The sequence below is a fragment of the Sus scrofa genome, chromosome 6 (genome assembly GCF_054392235.1).
Source record: "Sus scrofa isolate SSC_HxYL_T2T_F1_AM1 chromosome 6, Sscrofa_HxYL_maternal_Yorkshire_Landrace_v2.0, whole genome shotgun sequence".
Taxonomy (NCBI): Eukaryota; Metazoa; Chordata; class Mammalia; order Artiodactyla; family Suidae; genus Sus; species Sus scrofa.
The window spans coordinates 88256396-88281317 of record NC_139388.1 but is presented as its reverse complement, the minus strand read 5'-3'; the positions used below and the strand labels follow the sequence as shown (position 1 = coordinate 88281317).

The window sequence follows — 24922 nt, the reverse complement described above, 5'->3', positions numbered from 1 at the left end:
TAAATAAATTGTGATTAAAGTGGTAAGAGGAGACAATTTTGTTCTTATGGCTAACATTTTGTGATGATTCACTGAATCACTTAATTTTTCGTTAATGTTGATATGAGACATACAGCTAGCAAGCCATAAAACAGCTATTTAAAAAAACACTCTCAGGAGCTTCCATTGTGGCTCAGCAGTAATGAACCTGACTAGTATCCATGAGGACCTGGGTTCGATCCCTGGCCTCGTTCAGTGGTTTAAGGATCCCAAGTTGCTGTGGCTGTGTTGCAGGCCAGCAGCTGCAGCTCTAATTCCACCCCTAGCCTGGGAACCTCCATATGCCCCAAGTTCAGCCCTAAAAAGACAAAAAACAAACAAACAAACAAACAAAACCCAAAACTCTCTCAGGAGTTCCTGCTGTAGCACAGTGGGTTAAGGATCTGACATTGCCACAGCTATGGTTTAGGTCACAGCTGCAGCTCAAATTCAATCCTTAGCCAGGGAACTTCCAAATGCCACAAGTGCAACAAAAAACAAACAGAAGTTCCCATCGTGGTGCAGTAGAAATGAATCTGACTAGAAACAATGAGGTTTCGGGTTCAATTCCTAGCCTTGCTCAGTAAGTTAAGGATCCAGTGTTGCCCTGAACTGTGGTGTAGGTCGAAGATGCAGCTCGGATCTGGCATTGCTGTGGCTGTGGTGTCGGCTGGCAGCTGTAGCTCTGATTAGACCCCTAGCCTGGGAACCTCCATATGCTGTGGGTACGGCCCTAAAAAGACAAAACAAACAAACAAAACAAAACCAAAAAACCCACTCTCAAACCACAGCAAATTAAGGCCTGGGTTTTCTAGTTATAATAAAATTTCCCACAGACCATTCGCCTTGGGTTTTGCCACCCACACCCACCTCAGCCAGTTTGTTGAAGCCCTGTGAGTGGCCCTCCTGCCGCTCCACTTGGCATTTCCTGGCATAGCGACGGTTCCCATCCATTATAAATGCAATATGTTTGGGCATTGGGCCTGCCTGTGAAGTAAGGAGACAAACACATCATGTACTCTTCAGAGATTAAGGAAGACAATATGCCTAGCTGATAGGCTTGAGCTATGTGATAAAAGCCCCAAGGAAGGGAATTGGGTATTCCATACTTTAGCTCAATACGCAGGTGTTAGGCCCTTTTAGTTATTTCTATTTACATATCTACTGAGCACTTGGCACATGCCAAGTACTATGCTGGGCTTTTTACATTTCAGCTTAATTTTTTATCACACAAACATGTAAAGCAAATACTATTATTTTCATTTCTAGTAAGAAAAACTGAGGCTCAGGGAGGTCAAGTGACTTGCATAAGTCACAAAGGCCAAGAAGAGACAAAGTGGGGAATCAAACTGAGGTCTATGCGCTTTCAGAGTCCATCTCTTAACCATATGCCCTTAACCAACACCTTGAAATCATTAGCCTCCAACTGGGAGACGCAGGAAGGACATTGATGGGTGTGGTCAAATGTAGCAGATATCCTCCAGACAGAAGGACTCAGTTCTATCTGAGTCTTGCCACACAGGAATTGGGGGGAGGAGGGCTAATGTTATTGGGTCTTCTTACTTTACAGGAGAAACCAGTCAGGATTTTCATGAAAATTTACATGCAGGAGCCATTTCAAAACAAAGAAGACATTCTAGAGGTAAATAAAACTTATCTCGCTATGGCAGCCTTTTGTTGTCTGTCATAACAAAAATTCACTCTTTGAGCTATTTCCCTCACTGGAGGGGTTCTTCATAGTCTGCACCTCTCTAACATTTCTTACTTCTGTTCCCCACATATAGCTGTTAAAAAAAAAAAATCCAGGAGTCCTTGTGGCTCAGTGACTTAAGTACCCAGCTAGCATCCATGAGGATGCAGGTTGGATCCCTGACCTTAATCAGGGGGTTAAGGATCCAACATTGCTGCAAGCTGCAAGGTAAGTTGCATTTGTGGCTCAGATCTGGTGTGGCTATGGCTGTGGCACAGACTGGCAGCTGCAGTTCTGAATCAACCCTAGCCTAGGAACTTCCATATGCTGTGGGTGTGGCTGTAAAAAGAAAAAAAAAAAAATTCCAGTCAAGTCATGCAGCTTCTTCTTTCCAACACATGACCACAGAGGTTCCCTGAGAAGTTGCTCTTCATTTGCTGGCCTGCCTGACATCACTTGGCATTTGTGTGGAAGTATGTGTGTGGATACAAAGCTTAATGACTCATAAATTCATTGCTACTGCTGCTTGAGAGCCTGAGGCTGAAAAATAAAACCAAGCTGACTGGCTCCAATTTCAAACTTTTCATATACGGAGGATATAACACAGTTGTGATTCCTAGAGAAAAAGCAGACGGAAGATCTAGAAAACCCAGGGGAGTGTAGGAAACAGAGTGTCTGTAGTCTTCAAATGGTTGAAAGACAGCCGTAATAATAATTAAGAACTTGTGCTGATTTTATTAGTTTCCTTAAAACTCAAAACGACCATAGAAAGCCACATGGTTAATAAATGATAGAACAGGGAGTTCCCGTCATGGCACAGCGGAAACGAATACAACCAGGAACCATGATTTTGCGGCTCGGATCTAGCATTGCTGCGGCTGTGGTGTAGGCTGGCAGCTGTAGCTCCGATTAGACCCCTTGCCTGGGAAACTCCATATACCGCGGGTGTGGCCCTAAAAGGACAAAAGACAAAAAAAAAAAAAAAAAAAAAAGAACAGGACTTCCATTCATTCTCTGCCTACAGAGCCCCAAGTCTTAACCATTACACTCTATTGCCACATCAGGGAAAAACTATTTTATCTAGACCCAGAGGATACTACTAGGAATAACAGATCAAATTTCTAAGGAAACAAATTTCAAGTTAAGGTCTATGCTACCCATCGATATTGGGAGGTCCCGGCCTTCCTGAAAATGTGAGAACTAGGGCAATGATCTTCCGGAAAGGTAGACCTGGAACTTACCTGCAATTCTGACTTTGACACCATTACTAAATTTTATCACAAATCCATAAACATCATGGATTACTCAATTTTAACAACAGGTTTTGATATAAGATTACACAATTGACCAGAAAGCCAAATGGTGCTGTGGGCCATTGCTCACCTTTATAATATTTGCACAGAACCGCTCCCAAAATGACAGCTCTCCTTCCTTGATCCATGACATAGTTCTTGCGCCAGCTGGAGAAGCAAAGAACAATTAGACACCAACCAGGTCACCTTGTATAAACAAGAAAGAGAATCAGACGTCTCCATGGCTTGCAAACAACCATGGCTGACTTGCAGAGATTCACCAGAACAGTATAGAGTGGCCAGCATTAGAATCCAAAAATGCTGGTCTAAACCTCTAGTCTTTCACCACCCAGAGTTTATAAGCCAATGGGACTTTTGGGACAGAGGCCTTTCCTTGTGTCTCTGAGCTTGGTGGACTTTGCTCCCATCCCCTTTTTTTCTGTGTCTGCATTGCCTTTTTGTGAACATGTAAGCCTGCTTCCTGCCACATCCACATTGTGTTGTCTATACCCTGATCCTTTCCCCTTCTTCCTTCTTCATCTTCTCCCCAGGCCGTTTCCTACTCTCGGCGCTCCAGGTCACTAACCCCTTCAGCTGTAGCACCCGTTACCCCTCTTACCTGAGAGGTTTCCCAATTATTTACTCCCTTACTCCCTCACTTGTCTCTTCCACTGCCTTCTTTGTCCCTACCACAGCTGCCTCCAGTCCAGTCATCTCTCTCCTCTAGCCCACCCCTTGAACACAGCACCTTGACAGGTTCCGCCGGCGCCTTCCAATCGCTCTAGTGGACGGACACTTTCTCACGATGTGGCGCTGGAAGAACACGTCATCGACGGGCGCTGGGACACGCCCCTCCGGTCACCTAACGGGCGGGGCCCTGGCCTGCGCCTGCGCGTTCGGAGGAGGAGAGGCGCGAGAGTTCCTGGCAGTTCACATTCCCGGGGAGGGGCGGGGCAAAGGGGAAAAGTTGCGCTCGCGTGACGGAACTGGGAGGGCACTCCTATGGGCCGCGTGCTGAGAACAGGGCTGAGGAAGGCAGGGTTCGGACCACCTGAGAGAGCCCAGAAGTCTGTAGACCTTCCGGCCGGTTAGGTTACAGGGCTAGTTTCTGAAAGGCAGCGACTTCTCCGCCACTGATGGCAGTTTTGGATTTAAAAGGGCTAAGGCAGCGTCCTGCCAGCCAGAAGTTCTCAGAACTGGCTTTAGAACTCTGGTACAAGTCTTAAAAATCCTGGTTTTATACGGTTTTTGAGTGGATTTAATCATTTGCGAAGTTCCTAGCCCTAGCCAGTCTCACAGAGGCATTTAATACCAATCCATTTTGTGCTGACATAAGGCATTCAAGATTTTTGGATTTGCATTCTCAGGCCCTACCCCAAAGAACTCAAAAAAAAAAAAAAAAAAAAAAAAAAAAGAGGTTAAAGCCGGAAGGATGGCTTCTGAAATCTAAGAGACCATCGACTAACCCTGACAGAAAAATCAAGGGCATTCATTCTGTACCAAATCTTTAAGGAAAAGGGTTGCAGAAGTTTGAGGTACTAACTTACAAAAGAAATTGGGAGTTTGGTTTCCTCAGAATTATAGGAGAGTCCTGTGTGGCTCAGCAGTAAGCATCCTGACTAGAATCCAAGAAGAGTTTGGTTTGATCCCTGGCCTCACTCAGTGGGTTAGAGATTTGGTGTTGCAGCAGTCCGATGCATAGGCCGGAGATGCGGCTTGGATCTGATATTGCTGTAGCTGTGGTGTAGGCTGGCAGCTGCAGCTCCGATTAGACCCCTAGCCTGTGAACTTCCATATGCCCTGGTGCAGCCCTAAAAAGAAAAAAAAAAAAAAAAAAAATATATATATATATATATATATATGGGAAAAAAAATATATATATATATGGGAAAAAATATATATATATTAGGGGGAAAAAAACAAACTTTACCTAAGAACCTTCTTGTAGTTTTACTTGGGATTAGTTTTATCAAGGAAACAAGGCAAGGACGATATTGCAGTGGCAACCCCCAGCTCACTACCTGTGTCTCCTATTTTTTCTGATGAGTTGCTTTCAACAGAGTGAAATGATTAAAGTACTCTAAAATGAGTAACTCACCCATGAATGTCTATTAAGCTTTTCCACCCATCCTGCTTTGCATCCAGGTTAGTTTCTGCCTAGCCAATTACTTCAATTTTGCAGGAAAACCATTTACTTAAACAAAATAGGTGCTACTTTTAACATCTGTGGTCAGCTTTGACTTTTGGTAATAAGTCCCTAGTGTGATGTATGAAAATTCTGTTAATGTTTTCTTGCACTTTGTAATAGTTGGTTTGTCTCCAAGTCTTTTTTAGACCCTCCTTCACTTAAAGGGAGCTAGGTATTTAAAAATACAATGTTCATTAGGCTAAAACCAAAATGTGAATGTGTGTTTATAGCTAGTCAGTGTATCTCCTCTGGCCTCAATTTCCCCAGATCCACATATTTCCCTCCTCGAGTTGCTGCAGGGGGTTAATTAATTAAGATTTGTAAAGGGCTTTGAGGAGCAAGGGACAAAGTATTATTAGAGTCTCATGCCCCAAGCCATGGCCCCATCCTTTCATCCCAGCCAGTGGCACAGGCAAACCCATTCTTATGCATGCCAAGCCCTTAATCCCCTCTTGAATGTGGCAGCTTCCAAGGAAAGGACAAGAGGCCTTAACTAGAAACAAAAATCCATGGTAATAAGGTGCTAAAAAGACTGAACTTTCAAGATTCACTCCTAACAAAATGGCTGAACAGCAAACTTAATGGTTGTTCTTGTGACTTCTGAGTCCCAATCCAAGAAGGTGGAAATAATGCACAAAGCACCCTCAATATCGACCAAGATGACAGTTTCAGTACCAATAAGTCTTTATTCGTTGAACTTTCCCAGGGAAAAGAAGGGGAAGGGGTAAGGGTCAGCATGTGTGTTACAAAATGATGGTAAAATAGGAAAGGAAGTACCTGGCACAGCAAAGTCAACCATCAAATAAACACTCCCCAGATGGGGTCACCAAAGCCCAAGAGGGCTCAGTCTCCTGCAGTTCAGGAATGAAGGGAAGGGATGAGGCAAAGAACAGACAGGTACATGTTTTCCTTCCCTCCCTCCCGCCCCATAAATTCAAGATTTCACACAAAGCTTTGGTTTCTAGCAGTAAACATGGAGTTACATTCGTCCGTCTCCTATTAAACAATCTTGTGGCCACTTTGACATAAGTTTCTTGCACCTGCATAAAAGTTCCTGAGTGACTTGGATATACATTCATCTTTCCTTTCTTGGTCTCCCAACCCCACTTTCTACATGGAAGGCCCCCATATTGTTTTTCTCTACCCTAGGATTAGAGATTGAAATAGGTTTTAATCTATCCAAAAGTAGCAGTCTGTTTGGCATGAACCACATCAAGGAATGGTCTTGACTCAGGAGACTGGGAACAAGGGATGGAGAGGTCTTAGCTTCTTAGGATTTTTGCACAAATCATTTAAGAATTGCAGACACCCCACAAATTAATGGATAGGTATACAGGCTATTGGGGGGGAGATCTAGTTTTGAGGACAGAAGTTCTTGTTTAAAATAGGAAATAGGGGAAGGGGAACAAAAGAAAGTGTGGTTCAAGACCCCCCATTTCAAAAAGAGAGGCCCCCAAGCTTATGTTTCAGATCTTTTTGCCTGGTGCAGAACCTTTTGTCAAAGATGCTTTGGCTACTTTTCTCAATATAAAAAGAAGTTTGTAAACAATAAAACCCCAAAAGAACATGGAGAAGACCAACATATTATATTTACACAAACTAGGCCACCTAGCAATCACCAAATCAGCTACTTGTGAAGTCCTACAAAGCCCAGACAAATACAATAACTAAAGGGGGGCAGCAGTTGGGGGAGACAAGAACCCAGGCTAAGACACACATCACCCAATGCGTTCTATTGCATTTGCCCCGTTACAACACAGTGAGGTAGGTTTGCAGTGATCTCACAGCATGTAAACGAAACCCCCTTTTCTCCTTTAGCTACTATGACATTCATCACTGCTGCAGCAGGGCAGGACACTGGCTCTGGGAACCACAAAGAAACCATCGCTGATGGTCCCTCTGGAAGCCAAGGAGGAAAAGCCCAGAATTGTTCAAGGTTTAAGGATTTTGTCCTTGGTTCATATATCCATCCCTGGGCAGCTCAAGATGGGTACAGAGGCATCATTCTTAAAACCTATCCTTACCAACTCGCCTTTTTTGCAAACACATACACCCTGTTGAGTGTGGTAGGCCTAGCCCAATCCAGTGAAGGATGGATCTGGTAGTTAAAACAAGTCCTGTGCCACAGGGTTAGAGGTCTGGAACAGGAATCCCTTATCACATAAGATGACCTTCACCTAATCTTGGCTTCCCCCCTCTGCACCTTCTGCCTGGCCCAGCCTCTCCCAGCTGTTGTGCACCACCTTTCCTTGTTCAGACCAATTTCTAATCTTTCAGTAGAAGGAAACCAAGTCATAGATAGGGCAACCCAGTTAAAACCTAGCCTCCCATGAATCATTGAAGATGGAGGGGTTTCGAGAGGACACTATGGCAGAAAAGCCAGCTCTAATTGGCAAAAATGAGGTAGTTCAGTAGGCTATACACTCCACATAGTTGTTCTCTCTGGTGAGACAGCAACAAAAAGTATTCCTGCTGTGTAGACCCGGAGCTGCTGCCGACTTATCCCTGAGATTGCTCACATTACCTGAGAACACAGTGCAGGAATGAGGGCCTTAGATTAAAATACACAAAAATACAAAACCAGAATATTTATATTACGAAAAAAAAAAAGTTAAAATGCACAAGATACGTCATTCGCACACAGCTAGTGCAGTTGGCATCCTGGAGAAAGTGGAACCCAAGGTACAGTCAGCCATGGGAGCAAATAAATAAAACTGTATTGGCCCGGAATAGGGTGGGAGTGAGCTTAGAAGCAGCAGGTCTGCAGCTGTTCCCTCAGCCATCCTTTTGCTTGTCATCACAACCCACTGCTTGGGACAGTTGTCAGCACCCTATCCCAAGAGGGGGTTATGAGGAGACAAGGAGTGGGAAACCCTGCCTTACCCCTGAGATATTCCTTCCCACAGAATGGAGTGGCTTGTGGGTTAGGTTCATCAATCTGGTCTCATGCTAAATCTGTTCACTCTGGCATGGGAAATATTATTCCCTATCCTTCTTTAAGTGTCAATTTCCCTATCCGGGCCACTTTCAAAAGCTGGAGATGCTGGGGGTGGAGACGTAGATAAAGCATGCAGGGAAGGTTACCCCTCAGAGCCCTCAGGTGCATTTGGATAGAGCCTGATTGGAGTTCCTTTGCTTCACCCCCTCCCCCCACCAAGAGGGAAGAAGGGGTGATGCTATGGACCCCGGCCTGAGATAGATGGCAGTGCCAGCTGCCCCCTACCCGCCCTGTCCCCACTTTCTCCACTCTGCCGATTGATGCCTGCTCCTCAAAACTTCCTGATCACAAAAGGATAGCCCCCGCCCACCACGGCTCAATTCTGAGCCTCTGGGAGCATGGCAGGGCTATGGATCTCTTCTTCTTCTTCCCGAAAGTAGGCTGGCTTTCCCTGTGAGCTGGGAGCTTGCTGGGCCTTCAGTGGACACGCAGCCACCATATGGTTGATGCTCTGGCAGAAGTGGCACTTCTTGGGCTGGGGTGGCAGTTTGCATTCCTTGGCATGATGGTCTAGACCTCCACAGTTGTAGCACCTGGCACCAAGCAAGATGGTATGGTTGAAAGAAAGGAGCGAGAAGAGACCAGAAGCCTTCCTCCAAGTGATGAAGGGCTCTGATTCAGGTTCTTACTATCCCCACTTCCCTTCCTAGAGACCAAGTCCCCCACTTACAAAAGGAAGAATGTGACTAGATAATGCTTTCCAAATCTAGAGTTGTCCCATCAGCTTGAAAATACCAAATAAGGAGTTCCGTCTTGGCTCAGTGGTTAACGAATCCGACTAGGAACCATAAGGTTGCGGGTTCAATCCCTGGCCTCTCTCAGTGGGTTAAGGATCTGGCATTGCCATGAGCTGTGGTGTAGGCTGTAGACGCGGCTCAGATCCCGTGTTGCTGTGGCTCTGGCGTAGGCTGGCAGCTACAGCTCCGATTCGACCCCTAGCCTGGGAAGCTCCATATGCCGCCAGAGCGGCCCTAGAAAAGGCAAAAAGACAAAAATAAATAAATAAATAAATAAAATAAAAATTATGGACCCAAATTGGGAACTACAATTTGGGGGATAGCTAAGACCATACCATACCCTTAAAAACAGCATGTGTTCATTCATTAAAAAACATAGAAGAAATTAATGGAGCCAGACTCTGTTTTCTGTTTGAGCATAGAACTAAGATGAAAGAAACCAGCCATTCTGAGATTTGGTAAAGTGACAGATAGAGATATACGGTCTTGTCCCCAGCTTCACACCCGTGGTCTCTTTTCCTTCTAAAATAACCATGTGAGGTTAGTATCACAATCCCCATTTTGCAATGGAGACTAGAGCTCACAGAACAAAATTGCTTGTCAAGTCCAAGAGCTAGGCCAGGAAGAATACTCTTCACGTGCTGCCCTCTCTACACCTCCGACATCCAGATGTTGCCAGGGGCCACAGGCTTCGTTTTATCTCTGGCAATTTGGTCCAAGAAAGGGGCAAGACTGGGAAAGTTCCTCTCACCCTCAGCATGTCCCCCCCCAACCCACACAAGCTGCCTTCCAGTCCATACCTGTCTCCCTTGGATCTGCGTTTCTGCATATTCTTCCCCTTGGGCCGTCTCTCGCTCCCAATGCAGAACACCCCACCAGGGCCAGTGACTCGGATAGATTCCAAGCCCTTAGCAGACTTCTTAAAGGTGAACTCCACAGCCTCACCCTCCTTCAGGCTCCGGAAGCCCTCCATGTGCAGCTTACTCTGGGGGAGGAAAACATGATTGGTTTTAACATGAGTTTCCATTATTACACCCCAAACAAACAAAAATTGTATATATGTGTTCCTGTAAGGATGGAAGAACAAATGTGTAATACTTCCATTTTTATCAGTTAAGAAACTGTGACTCAAAGCGTCACAACAGGGAGCCCCCACCATGGTCTGGTGGGTTTATCCAGCTTGTCTCTGTGGCATTGCGAGTTCAACCCCCAGCCTGGGGAAGAGGATTAAGGATCTGATATTTCCGCAGCTGTGGCATAGGTTGCAGCTGCAGCTTGGATTCTGTATCTGGCCTGGGAACTTCCAGGGTGCCACTCTGGGTGCCACGTAAGAAAGGGAAAAAAAGGGCCCCACAATTAGGAATAAGAAATCTACATACATCACATTAAGAACAAACATTATATAAGCAGATGCCATAGCATTTTTTGCAGCTATTCCCATTTAAAGTTCTAAGTAGAATAGAAGGTTAAATTCTTAAACATAGCATTTATAAGAAATCGACCAATGTAAATTGGCTGCAAAATTGTAAAATATAAAGTAACAGTCCTACACACATTTTTTTTTTTTTTTTTGGGTCAGTCATGAAAGACAAACCCCAAGGAAGTAAAGAAACTGAACAATTGAATGCAACATATGATTCTGGATTGGGTCCTAGAACAGGAAAAATTAGGACAACTGACAAAATTTGCATAGGGAATGTAGATACATGTGTCAATGTTAAATTCCCCAATTTTGATCATTGTACAGAGATTAGATAAGAGAATGGCTGTGTTAGAAAATATGTGTTGTAATATTTAGAGATAAAAGTGCTTGATATCTATCTGTATAAAGAAAAAAATAATAAAGCAAAGGGACAAAAGGATAAGACCTGATGAATCTGAATAAAGTTTATTATGGGAGTTTTTAGTACTGTTTTTGCAGCCTTTTCCCAAGTTTGAAATTATATCATGAAAGTTTAAGGAAAAAGTTTATAACACAAGCAGACAGGATCAGTGAATTAGAAGGGAAAGTCTACTGGAAGATCCAAGAAAAGTGGAGAAATCAACAGATGAGGAAAGTAGTTCCATAAATATGTAAAACCAGTTATACATTCGAAAATGAAGACAGAATTTTACATCTTGTATGTATGCAAAATACATTTGGAAATGCATTTCCTCTAAATGTTACTAAATGGATAAAACTACAAAAAAGCTACCTTAGATCAAGTACAGAACAGAATTAAGTAGGTAATTTGTAAGCCTCAGCATGACCCCTGTGTTCAGAATGTCATGGTTCAAAAAAATGAGAGAAAACATAAATATCATGAAACCAGGAGTTCCCGTTGTGGCGCAGTGGTTAACGAATCCGACTAGGAACCATGAGGTTGCGGGTTCGGTTCCTGCCCTTGCTCAGTGGGTTAACGATCCGGCGTTGCCCTGAGCTGTTGTGTAGGTCGCAGACACGGCTCAGATCCCGCGTTGCTGTGGCTCTGGCTTAGGCCGGTGGCTACAGCTCCGCCGATTCAACCCCTAGCCTGGGAACCTCCATATGCCGCGGGAGCAGCCCAAGAAATAGCAACAACAACAACAACAAAAAAAGACAAAAAAAAAAAAAATCATGAAACCATTAAAAAGTATGTAAAGTCTGTGTTGTGTCACTGCTGCATTTTGTCACCTCAATAATGCCTCTCACATTTTGGATGAATTAATGAACAAGGAGGTAGATTTTAATTTAATTAACTTGGGCAAATGGCCAAATTGTTAAAGGAAAGAAGCTACCAAATATGTGTGGAACAATCTCACTAAAACCAAAATTTAAAAAAAAAAAAGTTATTCACACAACTAGTTAAGTGGCAAAACCAGGGTCAGAGGAACCCAGGGTTCCTGATTTGAAATTCACAGCCCATTTCACCTTGCCACTTACTGGATCAACAACACATTAGTGGAGTACTAACCCCTCTCAGATGCTGCCCAGCATCGACTTCATTATAGATACCTTCCAAAACACGAAAGAGCATGTCAAATATGTCAACAAGGTGTCATCATCATAGCAAATGGGGTTCAGAAGCAAAAGGGATCACTGTGTACCTAGTCCTGGCTGGAGGCATTTTATGTTGCTGGTGGTGGGGTTGGCGGGGGGTGTGGATATTTCAAGCTGGGACTTGGGCGAAACATGCTCTTTAGCCAGCTGGGATTCCCAATTCCCCAATCACTTACATTTTAATTTTAGATGGGATTACTTAAGACCAAACTCCCATTGGGGTAATTGGTTGAGTGCCAGTTCAGGTGCCAGACACAGCCTGGTTCAGGAAATGCTGGTTCTACCAATTTCTGACATGTCTGACCTTGGTCAGTCACTCACCTCTAAGCCTCAGAGACCCTTTGGAAAATGGGAGAACAGTATCTATCTACCTAAGGTTTTAATGGACAGTTATGCAGGCAGGGAAACATCATGAATACAGGCTCGATAAATATCAATGAAGCCTAGAGTTAAGGATCTGGCATTGTCACTGCTATGACTCAGGTCACTGCTATGGCATGGGCTGGATCTGCATGGTGAGGGTGCAGCGGATGCATACATGCATAAGTACATACATAAATGAAATACCAGTGAAATACTCCAAAAGATTGGGGAGTCTTTCCTTTCTTATTTTTCCCATAGGAAGAAGCAGACATGTGATGACTCCCTCTTCCAATCAGATATGGGGGAGAGGGTAGAGCATTAAAGCAGAAAATAAAAACAATGCAGAAAGGCAAAAGGCTGTTTCTTCATCCCTGTTGCCTAACAACCACCCTGAATTTGATGTTAAATCTGACTTGTCTCTTATTAAAGCTGGGACAAGACAGGAAGTCAGGAGGTGCCAGAGAAGCCAGACCAAGAGCATTTTTTTTTTCTCCCTTTCCTTTTTGGCTGCACTTATGGTATGTGGAAGTTCTGGGGCCAGGGATCAAACCCATACCACAGCAGTGACAACATTGGATCCTTAACCCACTGAGCCACAAGGGAACTCCCCAAGAACATCCCCCCCTTTTTTTTTGCATTTTAGGACCCAGAGGCATATGGAGGTTCCCAGGCTAGTGGTTTAATTGAAGCTACAGCTGCCAGCCTACACCACAGCCACAGCAATTCCAGATCCTCAACCCACTGAGCAAAGCCAGGGATCGAACCCACAACATCATGGTTCCTAGTTGGATTCATTTCCACTGTGCCACGACTGGAACTCCCCCCAAGAGCATTCTTTTTTTTTTTTTTTTTGCCTTTTTGCTATTTCTTGAGCCACTCCCGTGGCATATGGAGGTTTCAAGGCTAGGGGTCCAATCAGAGCTGTAGCCACCGGCCGATGCCAGAGCCACAGCAATGCAGGATCTGAGCCGCGTCTGCAACCTACACCACAGCTCGTGGATCGTCAACCCACTGAGCAAGGGCAGGGACCAAACCCGCAACCTCATGGTTCCTAGTCGGATTCGTTAACCACTGCGCCACGACGGGAACTTCCCCCCAAGAGCATTCTTGACCCAGGCAAACAGGCTTCTCCCTTTTGCCTAGGGGGCTCTTAGGCTGGAACACTCCCACCCTTGCTTTCTGTGCTGACCCACAAAATGGAATAAATACTAATTTTATGGTGGTGCCTGTGAGGTTTTATGCATGGAAAGTAGTTAACACATAGCCTGCCACACATATATCCTAAGTGGCAATTATCATCAACCTCTTCAGACTGGATGAGGGCAGGATAACAGTGAGAAAGAAGTGTCAAGAGACAGAATTTGAACCTTTTTTTTTTTTAAATCACTACCAGTGGAAACTCAGAAAAAGATCCCCTCTCTGAGCTCCATTTTTACTGAGGACAACACTCTCCTCCATCCATACCTCTTAGGCTGACTCTGAGAACAAGAAGATGGGGACATGAAATTGACCAGTCCTCTCAGCTCACCCACTCCATCATTGGAGGCTTTGAGATCTGCTTAAGACTTTGAAAGAGTGAAGGGAAAAAAAAAAAAAAAAAAAAAAAACCCTCACCATAACCAGTCAAGATTTAGACTGGTGGTCTCCAGGGGTGGCTCCTGGGCCCTACCCCGCCCCTTTCTAAAACACATAGTTTGAATTCCTCTCTTATCAGATAGGTAATCAGCGTGCAGCCCCACTAAGCCTGCCTCCCAGGGCCTGCATCAGAAAGGAGCCTGAAATTCTTGCTGCCACCCCCACCCTACCCCCAACCACACACAAAGCAAGGCCCAAGCCCCGCCCCCTCCCCATCCCCTCCAAAAAAGAAAAGACAGGGGGAGGGGCAAGGCTTGCACTCCCCCAATAGAGCCCAGCCCGAGGAAACAAAGAGTTGACACTGGTTGGTTCTGGTGGTCAGATTCCTGGAGTTCCAGAGGCTGCAGATCCCCCCCCACTCCCCCCCAACATTCACATTCATCAGTTCCTTCCTTCCTCTCCAAGTAGGGGTTATGGTCACGGTGAGAGAAATGGATACAGAGACACCTTTCTTCCTCAGTCAAGCTTGCTGGTCTGCCAAAGTCACCGCCAGCAGCCATATTTCCTTCTCATCTGCCCTCCCACCCTTCTAGGGAGGGAGCCAAACAGGATCCACCACTCACTTGGGTGGCTTCAGTCAAAACTTTTACTCAGGGACCTGAATTAGGGTTATTTATTCAGAAAAATTCTATTAAAGGTGGGAGGGAGGCAGGGCTCCAATCTTCCTTTCCCGATCTGTTCAAATTCCTAATTTGTGAGCAGTCTATGGAGGGGAGTGGAGAGGGGGGAATGGCATTTAATCAGGCAGAAAACAGTATAGAAGGCCTTTCTTTCTTTCTGGATGGCAGGGAAGGACTTGGGCCATGTATAGTACTTAGGGCTTCAGCTCCCCTAAAGCCCCACTCTCCCCTTCCTCCACATTAAGCACCACATCCCAGCCTCAACTTATGCCTTTATAAGCTACAGACAGACATGATCTTAGGAGCCACTCAGGGAAGCTGTGTTTCTCTCAACTCGCTCTATTTAATTTGGAGAAATAAGCCCTGGGTCTATAATCATCTGTAAAAGCAAGGGCTCAGACTTGGTCAGAGGTTGGGTTTCTGGCTTTTCTACAATACCCAAGGCCATTCCAGCTCAAGATCACCTACTACATGTCTATACCCTAAATTCTAGGGGCCTACCAGTGCGCGAACATTTGTAAAATAAACTAAGTTCTCTACTCTCCAGAATTACTAATAGTCATTGATGTTTATTATAGGCTAAGTGGTAGTTTAAGCACTTTGCATGTTGTAACACATGTGACCCTCACACCAAACCTGTGAGGTAGACTTTATCACGACCCCTGTGTTATAGTTGAGTTCATGGAGGCGGAGGGCTTTATAAGCACCTTGCCCACATTTACAGTGTGAACGCTGAGCTGATTGCAAGTAGCCCAACTCTATATCCAGTTCCATACAATATAATGTGAGATGCATAGACATTTAAAAAAATTTTTAATAACCACATTTAAAAAGTAAAAAGCAGCAAATGAAGGTAATTTTAATGACTTGGTCCCAAGGTGTCCTTAGTTTGACCCAAGCAAGCCTCATTCCTGCAGGTTGGGTTTGGTAGGAGCCAGGAAACCAACTGGTTCTCCCAGAAGCTATTTTGATGGTGTGTGTGTCAGAGAGGGTGGGGAAAGAGATCTGTCCAGAACCAAAGGCTTCCAGCCAACAACCCTCCATATCACCTCTGCTCAGACACAGGCAGAAATATCAGCTCCTACCTGGAGTTCTCCACCAGATGGCGCTGCTTATCAGCCTGTCCGCACAAAGGCAGAATGAGAGGGAGAATGGAGCTGCTGAAGAGAGGAAGGAGCTGCCTGGTTCTCAATTGGGAGCAAGAGTGTTCACCTAGATTGATCCGCCCAGCTCCTTAGGGCGGGCGTCTTTTCCTCCGTCCTTAGGAAGATGGCGTTGTCAGGGCTGAACTCAGGACCCAACCCAGAGTGGGTCCCTATAAAGACCGGGGTATTCCCTCCTCACCGCCCCCACCCACCTACTCAAGGAATGAAGAAAGTCTTCTGGAGTTTTAAACCAGAAACCCAGCTGTTCTGCTCTATTGACAAAAGCCATTTACTCTCCTTTCCAGTCTGAATTAAACAACTCCAAGCTGAGTCTGTACTAATTATGTACTATTCTTAAAAGTTTTCTCCTCCTCCTCCTCCCCCACCTCCTTTGACCTCCAAGATTTAACACTGATAGTAATTGCAGAAGGGAGGGGAGATTTGCCTAAGGCTGTTTCCAAACGGAAAGAAAAAAAAAAAAAAAAAAAAAAAAAAGGCGACAGGGAATTCCAATAGGCTGAGGACTACGATACATTGATTAGGAATGTTCCAGAAAAAAACTTGGTGACACTGCCTTTATTTGGGACACTCTCTAGAAAGCATGTCTCTTCAGAAAAAGAAGGACCTAATGTCCCTTAATGCTCAAACTAACCCAGGTGCTTCTCTATCAACTTCCTAAGAAAATTCACTCATTAAAAAACAAATACACTTTCCTATTAAGATGGAAATGAAGTAACTAATGAATGACCACCAAACCCGTGGCTTCAATATCCTTTCTGGGCCTCAACTGTGACCCACAGATACTCCCTCTACAAACTTGTCCAGAGTTTCCACTGGGTGCCAGGCCCTATGCAGGCGCTAGTCCAGAAAGACAGCAACTATCAGTTAACATTCCCTCCCTATCGCCAGTCTTTTTGTCTGAAGGAAGACCTCTGCTGACTCCTCTGGGGCCCCTTAGTTTCTATGAATTTCTTCAGCCCAAGTACATACTAGAAAACTGACAAGACTGCTCGTCCCTCTCTTCAAAGAGCGTATAGGTTAATTAGGAGGGGATAAGATAAGTACATCAATAACTAAACCTAAGGCTGGTAATCAGAGGCATGGTAAGGTTATAAACCCGGTGGGAAAGATCCCTTTACACTCTCCCCACCCCCAAACCCATGAGTCCTAATCTAGACGTGGCCTGAGGTTGTTCTCACCACCCCCACTCCTCCTTTTCAGAAAAAGCAGACCACGTGGCTTCAGCAGTCTCTCAGTAAGAGAAATTTTTTCTAACCCAAACTTGATCCCCCTGTCAATCTGGGCTCTTCTTTTACCTCCAAGCCTTCGAAATACAACATTTTAGCCAGAAAGCCCTTTTTAAAAAATTTGGGTTCCAAGAAGCTGTGGGAGAAAGCAGGGAACCTTTTCCTAGTTTTCAAATTTCTACAAATCTTGGGGCTTTGGGAGTTGAACCACAGGAAATGTGAGCTAACTCAAAACTTGTAAAATGGCCTCGGAGAACTGAGAATTCTTGGGGAATCTCAGGAAACCAGTTAGCTCGTTCTTGCTCCAGCTTTCAATGTTTCAATGTATAACTGTTTTGCAACTGGGGGGGGGGGCAGTGATGCTGCCTCCCAAGGGGCATTTGGCAATGTCTGGACGCACTTTTGGTTGTCACAACTGAGAATGCCCAGAACGAGACATGATCCTGCTCAAAATATGTCAATAGTGAGAACCATGGCCTTAAAAGGGCTGGCCACCTGCCATTATTATGATTCTTAAAAACCCCCAAATTCAGGGACAGGATGAGAGTTTTAGCCCAAGACCTGTAGCTGAGTAAAAGGATTGTTATAGAAGTCTCTTCACTTTATGGGTTTTATTTACTAATTTTTTTTAAATTTTTTTTTTTTAAAGGCTAAGGGTAGGTTTTCTTTCCTACTTATTCTTCCCTGGGGGGCACTGAGTGTTTGACAGGGAGTATAAGTAGAGTAGGAAACAGTGTGTTGGGAACCAAATACGCCCAAACTTGGAGGGTAAAAGAAAAAGTTTCATTGTTTCCCCACCCCAGCCCCTTCCTCTTTCCTTACTAAAGGGGCTCCCTAATCCCCTTCCCTGGCAGATGTTAATTTAGGACAATTATCCTCCTCACCACCCACACCGCAATTCCAAGGTGTCCACCACCAGCAGCCAAAAGGGAGGTTTTATTAAAGGTATGTCTTACTTGCTCCACTTTGGGGACAATCTCCTCCCCCAGGAGGGTTTCTAAGGATCTCTATCTACCTAATTCCTCTACATTAGATCCCCAGGGAGATAGTTCACATTTCTCAAGTGCAGGACTGGAATCACTTGTCTAACTGCTATGGTGGATCAGCTTAAGCTCCAGCAGCGCGATATTTAAAGACGAGCTACCAGGTAAGGCTCAGGGAATTTCCGCCATTGTTCTCTGTGACTGTTAATAGGGGATGTTGAGGGAGAAGAATTCTTGATTCCTTATCCCAGCTCAACTCCTCTTGATAACTTATTCAACTGTGGAATGTCCCGGATGTTCCAAGACCCCACAGTCCAGATTATCTCCCAGCTAACCCATCTGAAACAGCGTGGTGTAGGCGCCGCTCCCCAACTGAAGGTCCCCACCTTATGCCAGCCAATATTTCCCAACTGCTTTTGATCCTAAGGGTTAAGTGGGCTGAGGCACAGATCCATTTGCTCAGGAAAACCTTCCTTGGGTGCTGGATATCTTTCTTTGGTGAAAGAACCCCAGAGGAGTGCCATTCCCTCAGTCCTTCCCTATTTTGCAGCCTTGGGAAGAGAAGCAAGAAAATGTTGGATCTGACTCTTTTATTCCAAGTCTTCCAAAGTTGGGGAAGCTGTCCAGTCCTCTCTGGACCTGGAGAGATTTTAATCTCTTTGTGATCAGATAAATGGGAGAGTGGCGGAGCTGGCCACCCTGCTGAGGAGGGCCATTCAGAGCTGGTTCCTGTAATAAAGTGATTTAATAGATCTAAAGAGGCCAATTCCCTTCTTTCTCCCACAATTACTTCCTGTGGGTTATCATTCACATATGTAAATGAGACAGGGAGGGGGGCAAAGCCACCAGCCAGAATTAGATGTCAGATGGGGAGGGGGTAAAATGGGGGGGGTGGAGTGAATTAGCAAAGCAAGGGGGTAGTCAAGCATCCTGCTGCCAACCTTTCCGGCAGAAAGACGTTCTAATAGCCCAGTGACCCCCAGCGTTTTTAACTGGTGGGTCCCCATCTCCCAGCATCCTCTATCTCCCTTGTTCCCCCCACTCAGCGTTCTTGAGGGCCAGGCTCAGAGATTTCCCTGCAGCCACCAACCAGTCCACCCAGCATCTCCCTTCCCCACCCCTCCCCCTCCAGAATACCATCCCTCAGGCTCCAACCCTTAATCCCCACATCCTCCTTTCCCCTCCCCCACAGCTCCGAAAGCTAACCTCCCTGAAGTAACCCCTCCATGCCCGGCCTGGGTGTCAACCTATGGGCCTGGGATTAGCAATTTTCCTCCCAGGTCCAGTCTCAAATCTCCAAAGGTGGAGGGAACCCAAGCCACAACTTCCTTTGCACGGTTGTTATGTGAGGCTGGTGTCCCGGGACCACAGGAACGCTTCTAAGATATTCAGGAAGGGGTGGCCGGGGAGGAGGGAAACCTGAAGTCTCTGGCTCCTTGTTTGAGGCTGGGAATGTTAGGACAGCAATCAATGGCTGTCTGGGGCCATAAATGCCAAGCCGAAGAGAATAGTCCAGAGGCTAGCCTCCCTCCACCCCCTGGCCCGCGACACTGAATTTCACCCCCACTGTGCTGCCTTGCTTTAACTGAGAACTTGGGGTTGCAACCCAACTCCCTCCCAGCCTGGCCCGGGGAATCTAAGGCCTGGCTCCTTGGGTTTTCTTTCCCAATAGGAAATGGACAGCAAAAGCCCAGCTAGTGAACTGTGCACCTGAGACGTGGTGTCCTCTTGAGCAGCTTTCAGACCCCCAAATTGATCCTTCAGGATCTGCCAAACCCACCCTGGCATCAGGGCTTGAGTGTTGGGTGACTATCAGGGTGAGGAGACCCCGCTGACTTCTCAGCTTTACCCCGAAGGGACCCGGAGAGGTTTCCCTCCCTCTCTCCAGGTCGGCTCCGCTCCGACCGGGCATGTGCTTCCCTGGCCGGCCAGCTTGCCCTCCCCCCACTGGCAAGCACAATACAACCTTAGTTCTGCCACATGGGGTCACCTCCCTGCCCCCTGCCCAGGGGAAAGAGGTAACAGACACGTGGTAAGCCAGAGAGGCTGCCGGAAGGGGCTGGGGGTGCTGATAATCGATTGTGCCTCCAACTCCCGTCTGATTAGAGTCAGTCGGGGACTCAAAACTGGGGTGCCACGGCAAAGATGAGAACTCACAATGAGAGCCCTTGATCTCCTTCAATCCAAGAGCCGAGCTGACCGCCCACCCTTGGATACGCGCGCCAACATCCCCTTCCCGCGGCAAAGTTACTAGAATCGGTCTCACCTGGTGCACAAAGACGTCCACTGGGGGGTCGAGCGCGACCCCGGCGCGGGCGGTCATGGACAGGAAGCCGAACCCCATGCGCACGTTGAACCATTTACAGATGCCGGCACCGTGGAGCAGCTGCGGCTCCTCGGCTGCTCGGGCCGCGTCCTCCGGCGCCTCCTCCGGCGCCTTGGCGCAGCCACCTGGAGATTGGGAAGGCGCTCAGCTGGGGGGCCACGGAATTGGAGGACCCTATCAGAGACCCGGCAGAGAGACCCTAGCGTCCAGCCCGCCGGTAAACACCCAGGAAGCTGTGGCTACCAAGCGGCCGGAGAGAGAATCCCTGTCCCGGCTGCCTCCTGTGCTCCCCAACCTTACGCTGAAGCCAGTGGTGCCCCGAAAGTTTTGCTCGTCTTCCCACACACAGCACGTTACCCGGGGACAGTCGGCCGGACAGGCCCCTCCTCTTCTCTTCCCACCACCCCCGCCCCCGGAGCCTCAGCCTGCACGCCGCTGGGACACCAGGGTTCTTTGCTCCAGAGATGGCCCCCCCGAAGCAGGAACCCGCAGACTTGGGGTTCTTCGGGTGGTCTGGGGGACACTTCCCCACCTCCCTTTTATGTGGCTTTTGGGAGCTCCTGTAGCCTAAGTTGTCCCCAGGTCGAACCTGCAAACTGCTGGTTTGACACAGAGCCCATGGTAGTCGGCTGAGCCCGCGGCCCCGGGCCCCTGGTCGGGCGGCTGCTGGCCCCAGAGAAGTCCGGAGGCAAAGGGGTGGCTCGGAGAAGAGGCTGCTACATCTTCCCCAGCACAATAGCGGTGGGAGGGCCCACGGCTTTTCAAAGGCTCCCAAATTCTAAAAGACAATGACCCAACCCCCCGCGGGCAGCCCCCCTCCCCTCCCCTCCCTCTTCTTTCCCCTCCCTTTCCCTCAGGCTCCAGCTCTGGCCCTCCCCCACCACTGCAGTCTCTGACACCTCTGGGGTGTCCCTTCTCAGAACCTTAAGGTTTGACACCCCCTCACACACACACACACACACACACACACACACACACGCACACATCTGGAGATGGGGGCCGTCAGCCCTAAGAAGTCTTGAGTACCCGGGAATTTGGGATCCTGCACTTTAAGGACTCAATGGGGGTCCCTAAAGCAGCATACAGGTGGGGGGGCCTGTGGAGGGGGTAGTTTAAAGCCACGTGACTGCTCCCACACACACTCACACACCACCCCCACCCCCCGTGCAGATAATTATACATTCCAGAGAGTTGGGGGAGGGAGGTGTGAGCCTGGCAGCGCTGGCCAATCAGAGACACAAACCACCTGTCAAGGGAGAAATGGATGAGCCCTCCCCCTCCCCCAGCCCTTGAGCGCCCCTCCCCCTCCCTTCCCCTTCAGGCCTCCTAGCTGACCCGGCAGCTCGGCGCTGACCCGTTCTCACCCCCCACCTCCGTGTGCTTAGATAGACCTGGAGTTCAGGACACTAGGAAGCCTGGGATGGGGAAGCCGGGAGGGGCGGGGGAGGCAGGGGGAGGCGGGAGACCCAGCGGGACCGATCTCCACTCCTGACCTAGGCGCTGCCTCTCAAAGTCTATCTCTGACTGAATGTCTCTGCCTTCCTGAGTTTCCAACTGAGTTTTTCTGGCTCTTTCAAAGCACTCCTAATTGAGTCTGTGTAAAGAATCCTTCCTTGTTTCCTTCCAAATCTGTGTCTAATATTGACCCCACATCGAGTTCCCTGAGAGAACAGAAAGAACCCTAAGAGGCTTGCAGTGTGCTCCTCTCTCCACCAGCTGCCCTCATCCTGCCCACTTCCATCCTGTCCCTATTCGTTGCTGAGAGTGACTAGGTAGATAGGTGGGTGGAGGTATTTACCCAAAACACCGACTCTCAGGTTCCCAGACCCTCTTCTTTTCAGAGTCCCATCCTAAAGTGTGCTCCCTTCCCCATAGCGAAGTTGGTGGGGGAACTGGAGTAGGGGATCTCATTTAAAGAGGTAGCCTCCCCCTCTAGGAGATAAAGAAGGTTGGCCAGGGGGCTGGCTAGTGCCCTGGTCGGAGATGGACAATGGCCCAGGGCTCAGTGCACGGCCCTGGCCCTGCCCCTTCACTTCCGGTGCTCAGTTCAAACTGGACAATGCCAGCTCCGGCCAGTTCCCCTCCCCCACTGCTACAACCCACTTAAAGGGACAGAGCCTGCTTTCGGGGGCATCTGCTCGCTCTGAATTCAATCTTCTCCACCAAGTGTACAGAACGTCTCATGCTTCTCACCCTGCGTGTGTGTGTGTGTGTGTGTGTGTGTGTGTGTGTGTGTGTGTGTTTGAGAAATAGAGAACAAGGGTGAGTGTAGGGTAGCGAAGGAAGCGATGGGGAGGAGAGCTAGGGGCTCTGGAAAGATTATTTCTCTCTCTTTCCTACCAGGAGTGCTCTGCAAGAGAATAAAACTTCGGCCTAAGAGATGGGGCATAGGATTTTGCGTGATAAAAAAAAGGACAATTGTGGCTCTATGCTACTCAGCCTAAAAAATACAAATCATTAACGAATAACACCATCATTGTTCCACTCCCAGCTGAGGACCCTAATTTAGATCTTCCTAGAGTTATGCAAGTATATCAGCCAAAGCCATTTTTATTTATATAATCCTCCCGACTTAAGTTTTATCTCCTCCCATAACTAGCACCCTTAAAATATACTCACTCTGTGTACCTCTGTTCCTAAAATTCAGAGCAGGTGACTGAAGTCTGGATGAAGAAAAAAGTATAAGGGATTTCAGCGCTCTGCTTTTCCTTGGTGTGAAACTTGTTCCCGGCAAGCCCTACCAGCTTCTCTGTCCAGGGTCCTGAGGGCATCTGGAGCTCTGTCCATGGTTCTGAATAAAGCCATGCTCTCCTGGCTCCCAGTGCCCAGCTTTGAGAATCCCACCTTGAATTCTCACCTCCAAGTCCTTCCCAGAACCCCTGATTCTCCTCAACCCCTTAGTGAACTTGCCACATTTGAGACAATTTCAAATTTTAGATTATTTGAAATTTGAAATAATTTCAAATTATTTTCCTATTAGCACTTTCCACAGGAGCACAGGAATTGGAACCAGATTGTCCATGTTTGAATGTCTATTTATAGCTCTGTGACCTGGGACAACTTCTTTAACCTCTTTATGCCTCAGTTTCCTCCTCTGCCCAATGGGGCTAAAGAGGATATAACTCTCAGTGTTATTATGAGGATAAAGTTAGATCATATAATTGAAGCTTTTAAAATAGCACCTGACAGGAGTTCTCATCATGGCTCAGTGGATAAAGAATCCGACTAGGAACCATGAGGTTGCAGGTTCAATCCCTGGCCTTTCTCATTGGGTTAAGGATCCGGTGTTGCTGTGAGCTGTGGTGTAGGTCGCAGATGCGGCTCGGATCCCGCGTTGCTGTGGCTCTGGCGTAGGCCAGCGTCTACAGCTCCGATTGGACCCCTAGCCTGGGAACCTCCATATGCCATGAGTGCATCTACAGAAGAGACAATAAAATAAAATAAAATAAAATAAAATAAAATAGCATCTGACATACGGTTAGTTTGTTGTTGTTGTTGTTGTTGTTTGTTTGTTTGTTTGTTTTGCTTTTTGCTTTTTGCATTGTAGCTCTGCACCTGTGGCATATGGACATTCCCAGCTAGGGTTCGAATCAGAGCTACAGATGCTGGCCTACACCACAGCCATAGCAACTCAGTATCCAAGCTGGCCTACACCACAGCTCCGGCAACGCCAGATCTTTAACGCACCGAACAAGGCCAGGGATCAAACCCACCCTCATGGTTATAAGTCAGGTTTATAACCATGTAAGCCACAATAGGAACTCCTAGTTAGTTCTTAATAATGTAAATTATTACTGTTATTATAGCTATTGTGCACGTGCTTGTCGCTATGATTTAGAACCTGCTTGATCATTTGCTCCCTAAGGACCTGGACCATTATATATCATTTCTTTCCACATCTTCTCTCACATCCTTACCAGTACTTAGCACAGTGCTTGGCCCACAGAAGACATCCAAGGAGAGTTTCTTGAGAGGCTTTGATCAAAATAATGAATGTTATTACAAGAGTCATAATACTTATTTTCTGAGGCTGCCTCTCTCAAGTTTAAACAACACAAACCCAGAAAGAGGTCAGAACCTCATAAAGTTGCATTTTTGGAGGCAGAGGATGCTTTAGGAAGGGACATATGGCTCCCAACCTAATTAATGCCTCTTCTCCCTGTTGAAGATGGGGGCTCCCGACTAAATTTCTTCCTTTCTTGGGTCCTATTCTCAGTGAAAACTTATTAGGTAGTTACTGTAATCCAGTCATTGTGCTAGCTCAGAAGGTTGGTGGAGGAATCAAATAAGTAATATGCACTAAGTAGTGTAATGACCAAAAATGTACCCCTCAAAAGTAAAGAAGAAACATTTCCTGCCATCCAAGAAGTTAAAGCCTAGTTAGGGAAAAAAAAAAAAAAACATGATATAGTTAAGCATTGCAAATTTCTTGTGTATTGGTTTCTGGGAATAATATTATCTAGATAAAGGGAAGAAAAGGGAGCTCTTTAGACAAGGCAAAGTTTTCCAGTATCAACACAAAGAACATCTCCCCTTTAAAGTACTTTTCCACAAAGCCTAGAAAAATGAAAACTATAGATAGAATAGTAATTTTAATTAATCCTAGTATGTATGACAGAGGAGGGAAAATTTTGGTGCCATAATTTCTCTCTTCATGGTGT

The 24922-nt window shown here is 46.6% G+C and overlaps 2 protein-coding genes across 4 annotated transcripts in view; both read right to left on the bottom strand.

Annotated features, from left to right (window-relative positions):
* Window positions 1–3790, bottom strand: part of DHDDS (dehydrodolichyl diphosphate synthase subunit) — a gene marked incomplete at its 5' end in the record, with an annotated part of 31813 nt that extends 28023 nt beyond the window's left edge. Inside the window, 3 exon segments of the mRNA NM_001244123.1 lie at window positions 889–1005; window positions 3092–3168; window positions 3749–3790. Of these exon segments, the coding sequence (NP_001231052.1) occupies window positions 889–1005; window positions 3092–3154 (180 nt within the window).
* Window positions 3791–5854: 2064 nt separating this feature from the next.
* LIN28A (lin-28 homolog A) lies at window positions 5855–22310 on the bottom strand. Of its 3 annotated transcripts, none has more exons than XM_084958013.1 (4): window positions 22060–22310; window positions 20202–20386; window positions 9724–9908; window positions 5855–8719 (listed from the first exon to the last, which is right to left on the bottom strand). In XM_084958013.1, exons 2-4 carry the CDS (start codon window positions 20277–20279, stop codon window positions 8503–8505), a joined length of 480 nt encoding a protein of 159 aa, XP_084814139.1. In that variant the 5' UTR covers window positions 20280–20386; window positions 22060–22310; the 3' UTR covers window positions 5855–8502. The 3 variants fall into 3 exon arrangements, with proteins under 3 accessions (XP_084814139.1, XP_084814140.1, NP_001116605.1); XM_084958014.1 differs by lacking the exon at window positions 22060–22310 and adding an exon at window positions 21288–21423; NM_001123133.1 differs by lacking the exon at window positions 22060–22310 and adding an exon at window positions 20851–20881 and having other exon boundaries at window positions 8503–8719.
* Window positions 22311–24922: the final 2612 nt, after the last annotated feature.

Coding starts and splice junctions, on each gene's coding strand:
- LIN28A (NM_001123133.1), bottom strand. CDS start 20,881: ATGGGCTCTGTGTCAAACCAGCAGTTTGCAG. Junction 20,387..20,850: donor GTCAAACCAGCAGTTTGCAG/GTTCGACCTGGG, acceptor CCCAATCTCCAG/GTGGCTGCGCCAAGGCGCCG. Junction 8,720..9,723: donor CGCAGATCCAAGGGAGACAG/GTATGGACTGGA, acceptor GCTTGGTGCCAG/GTGCTACAACTGTGGAGGTC.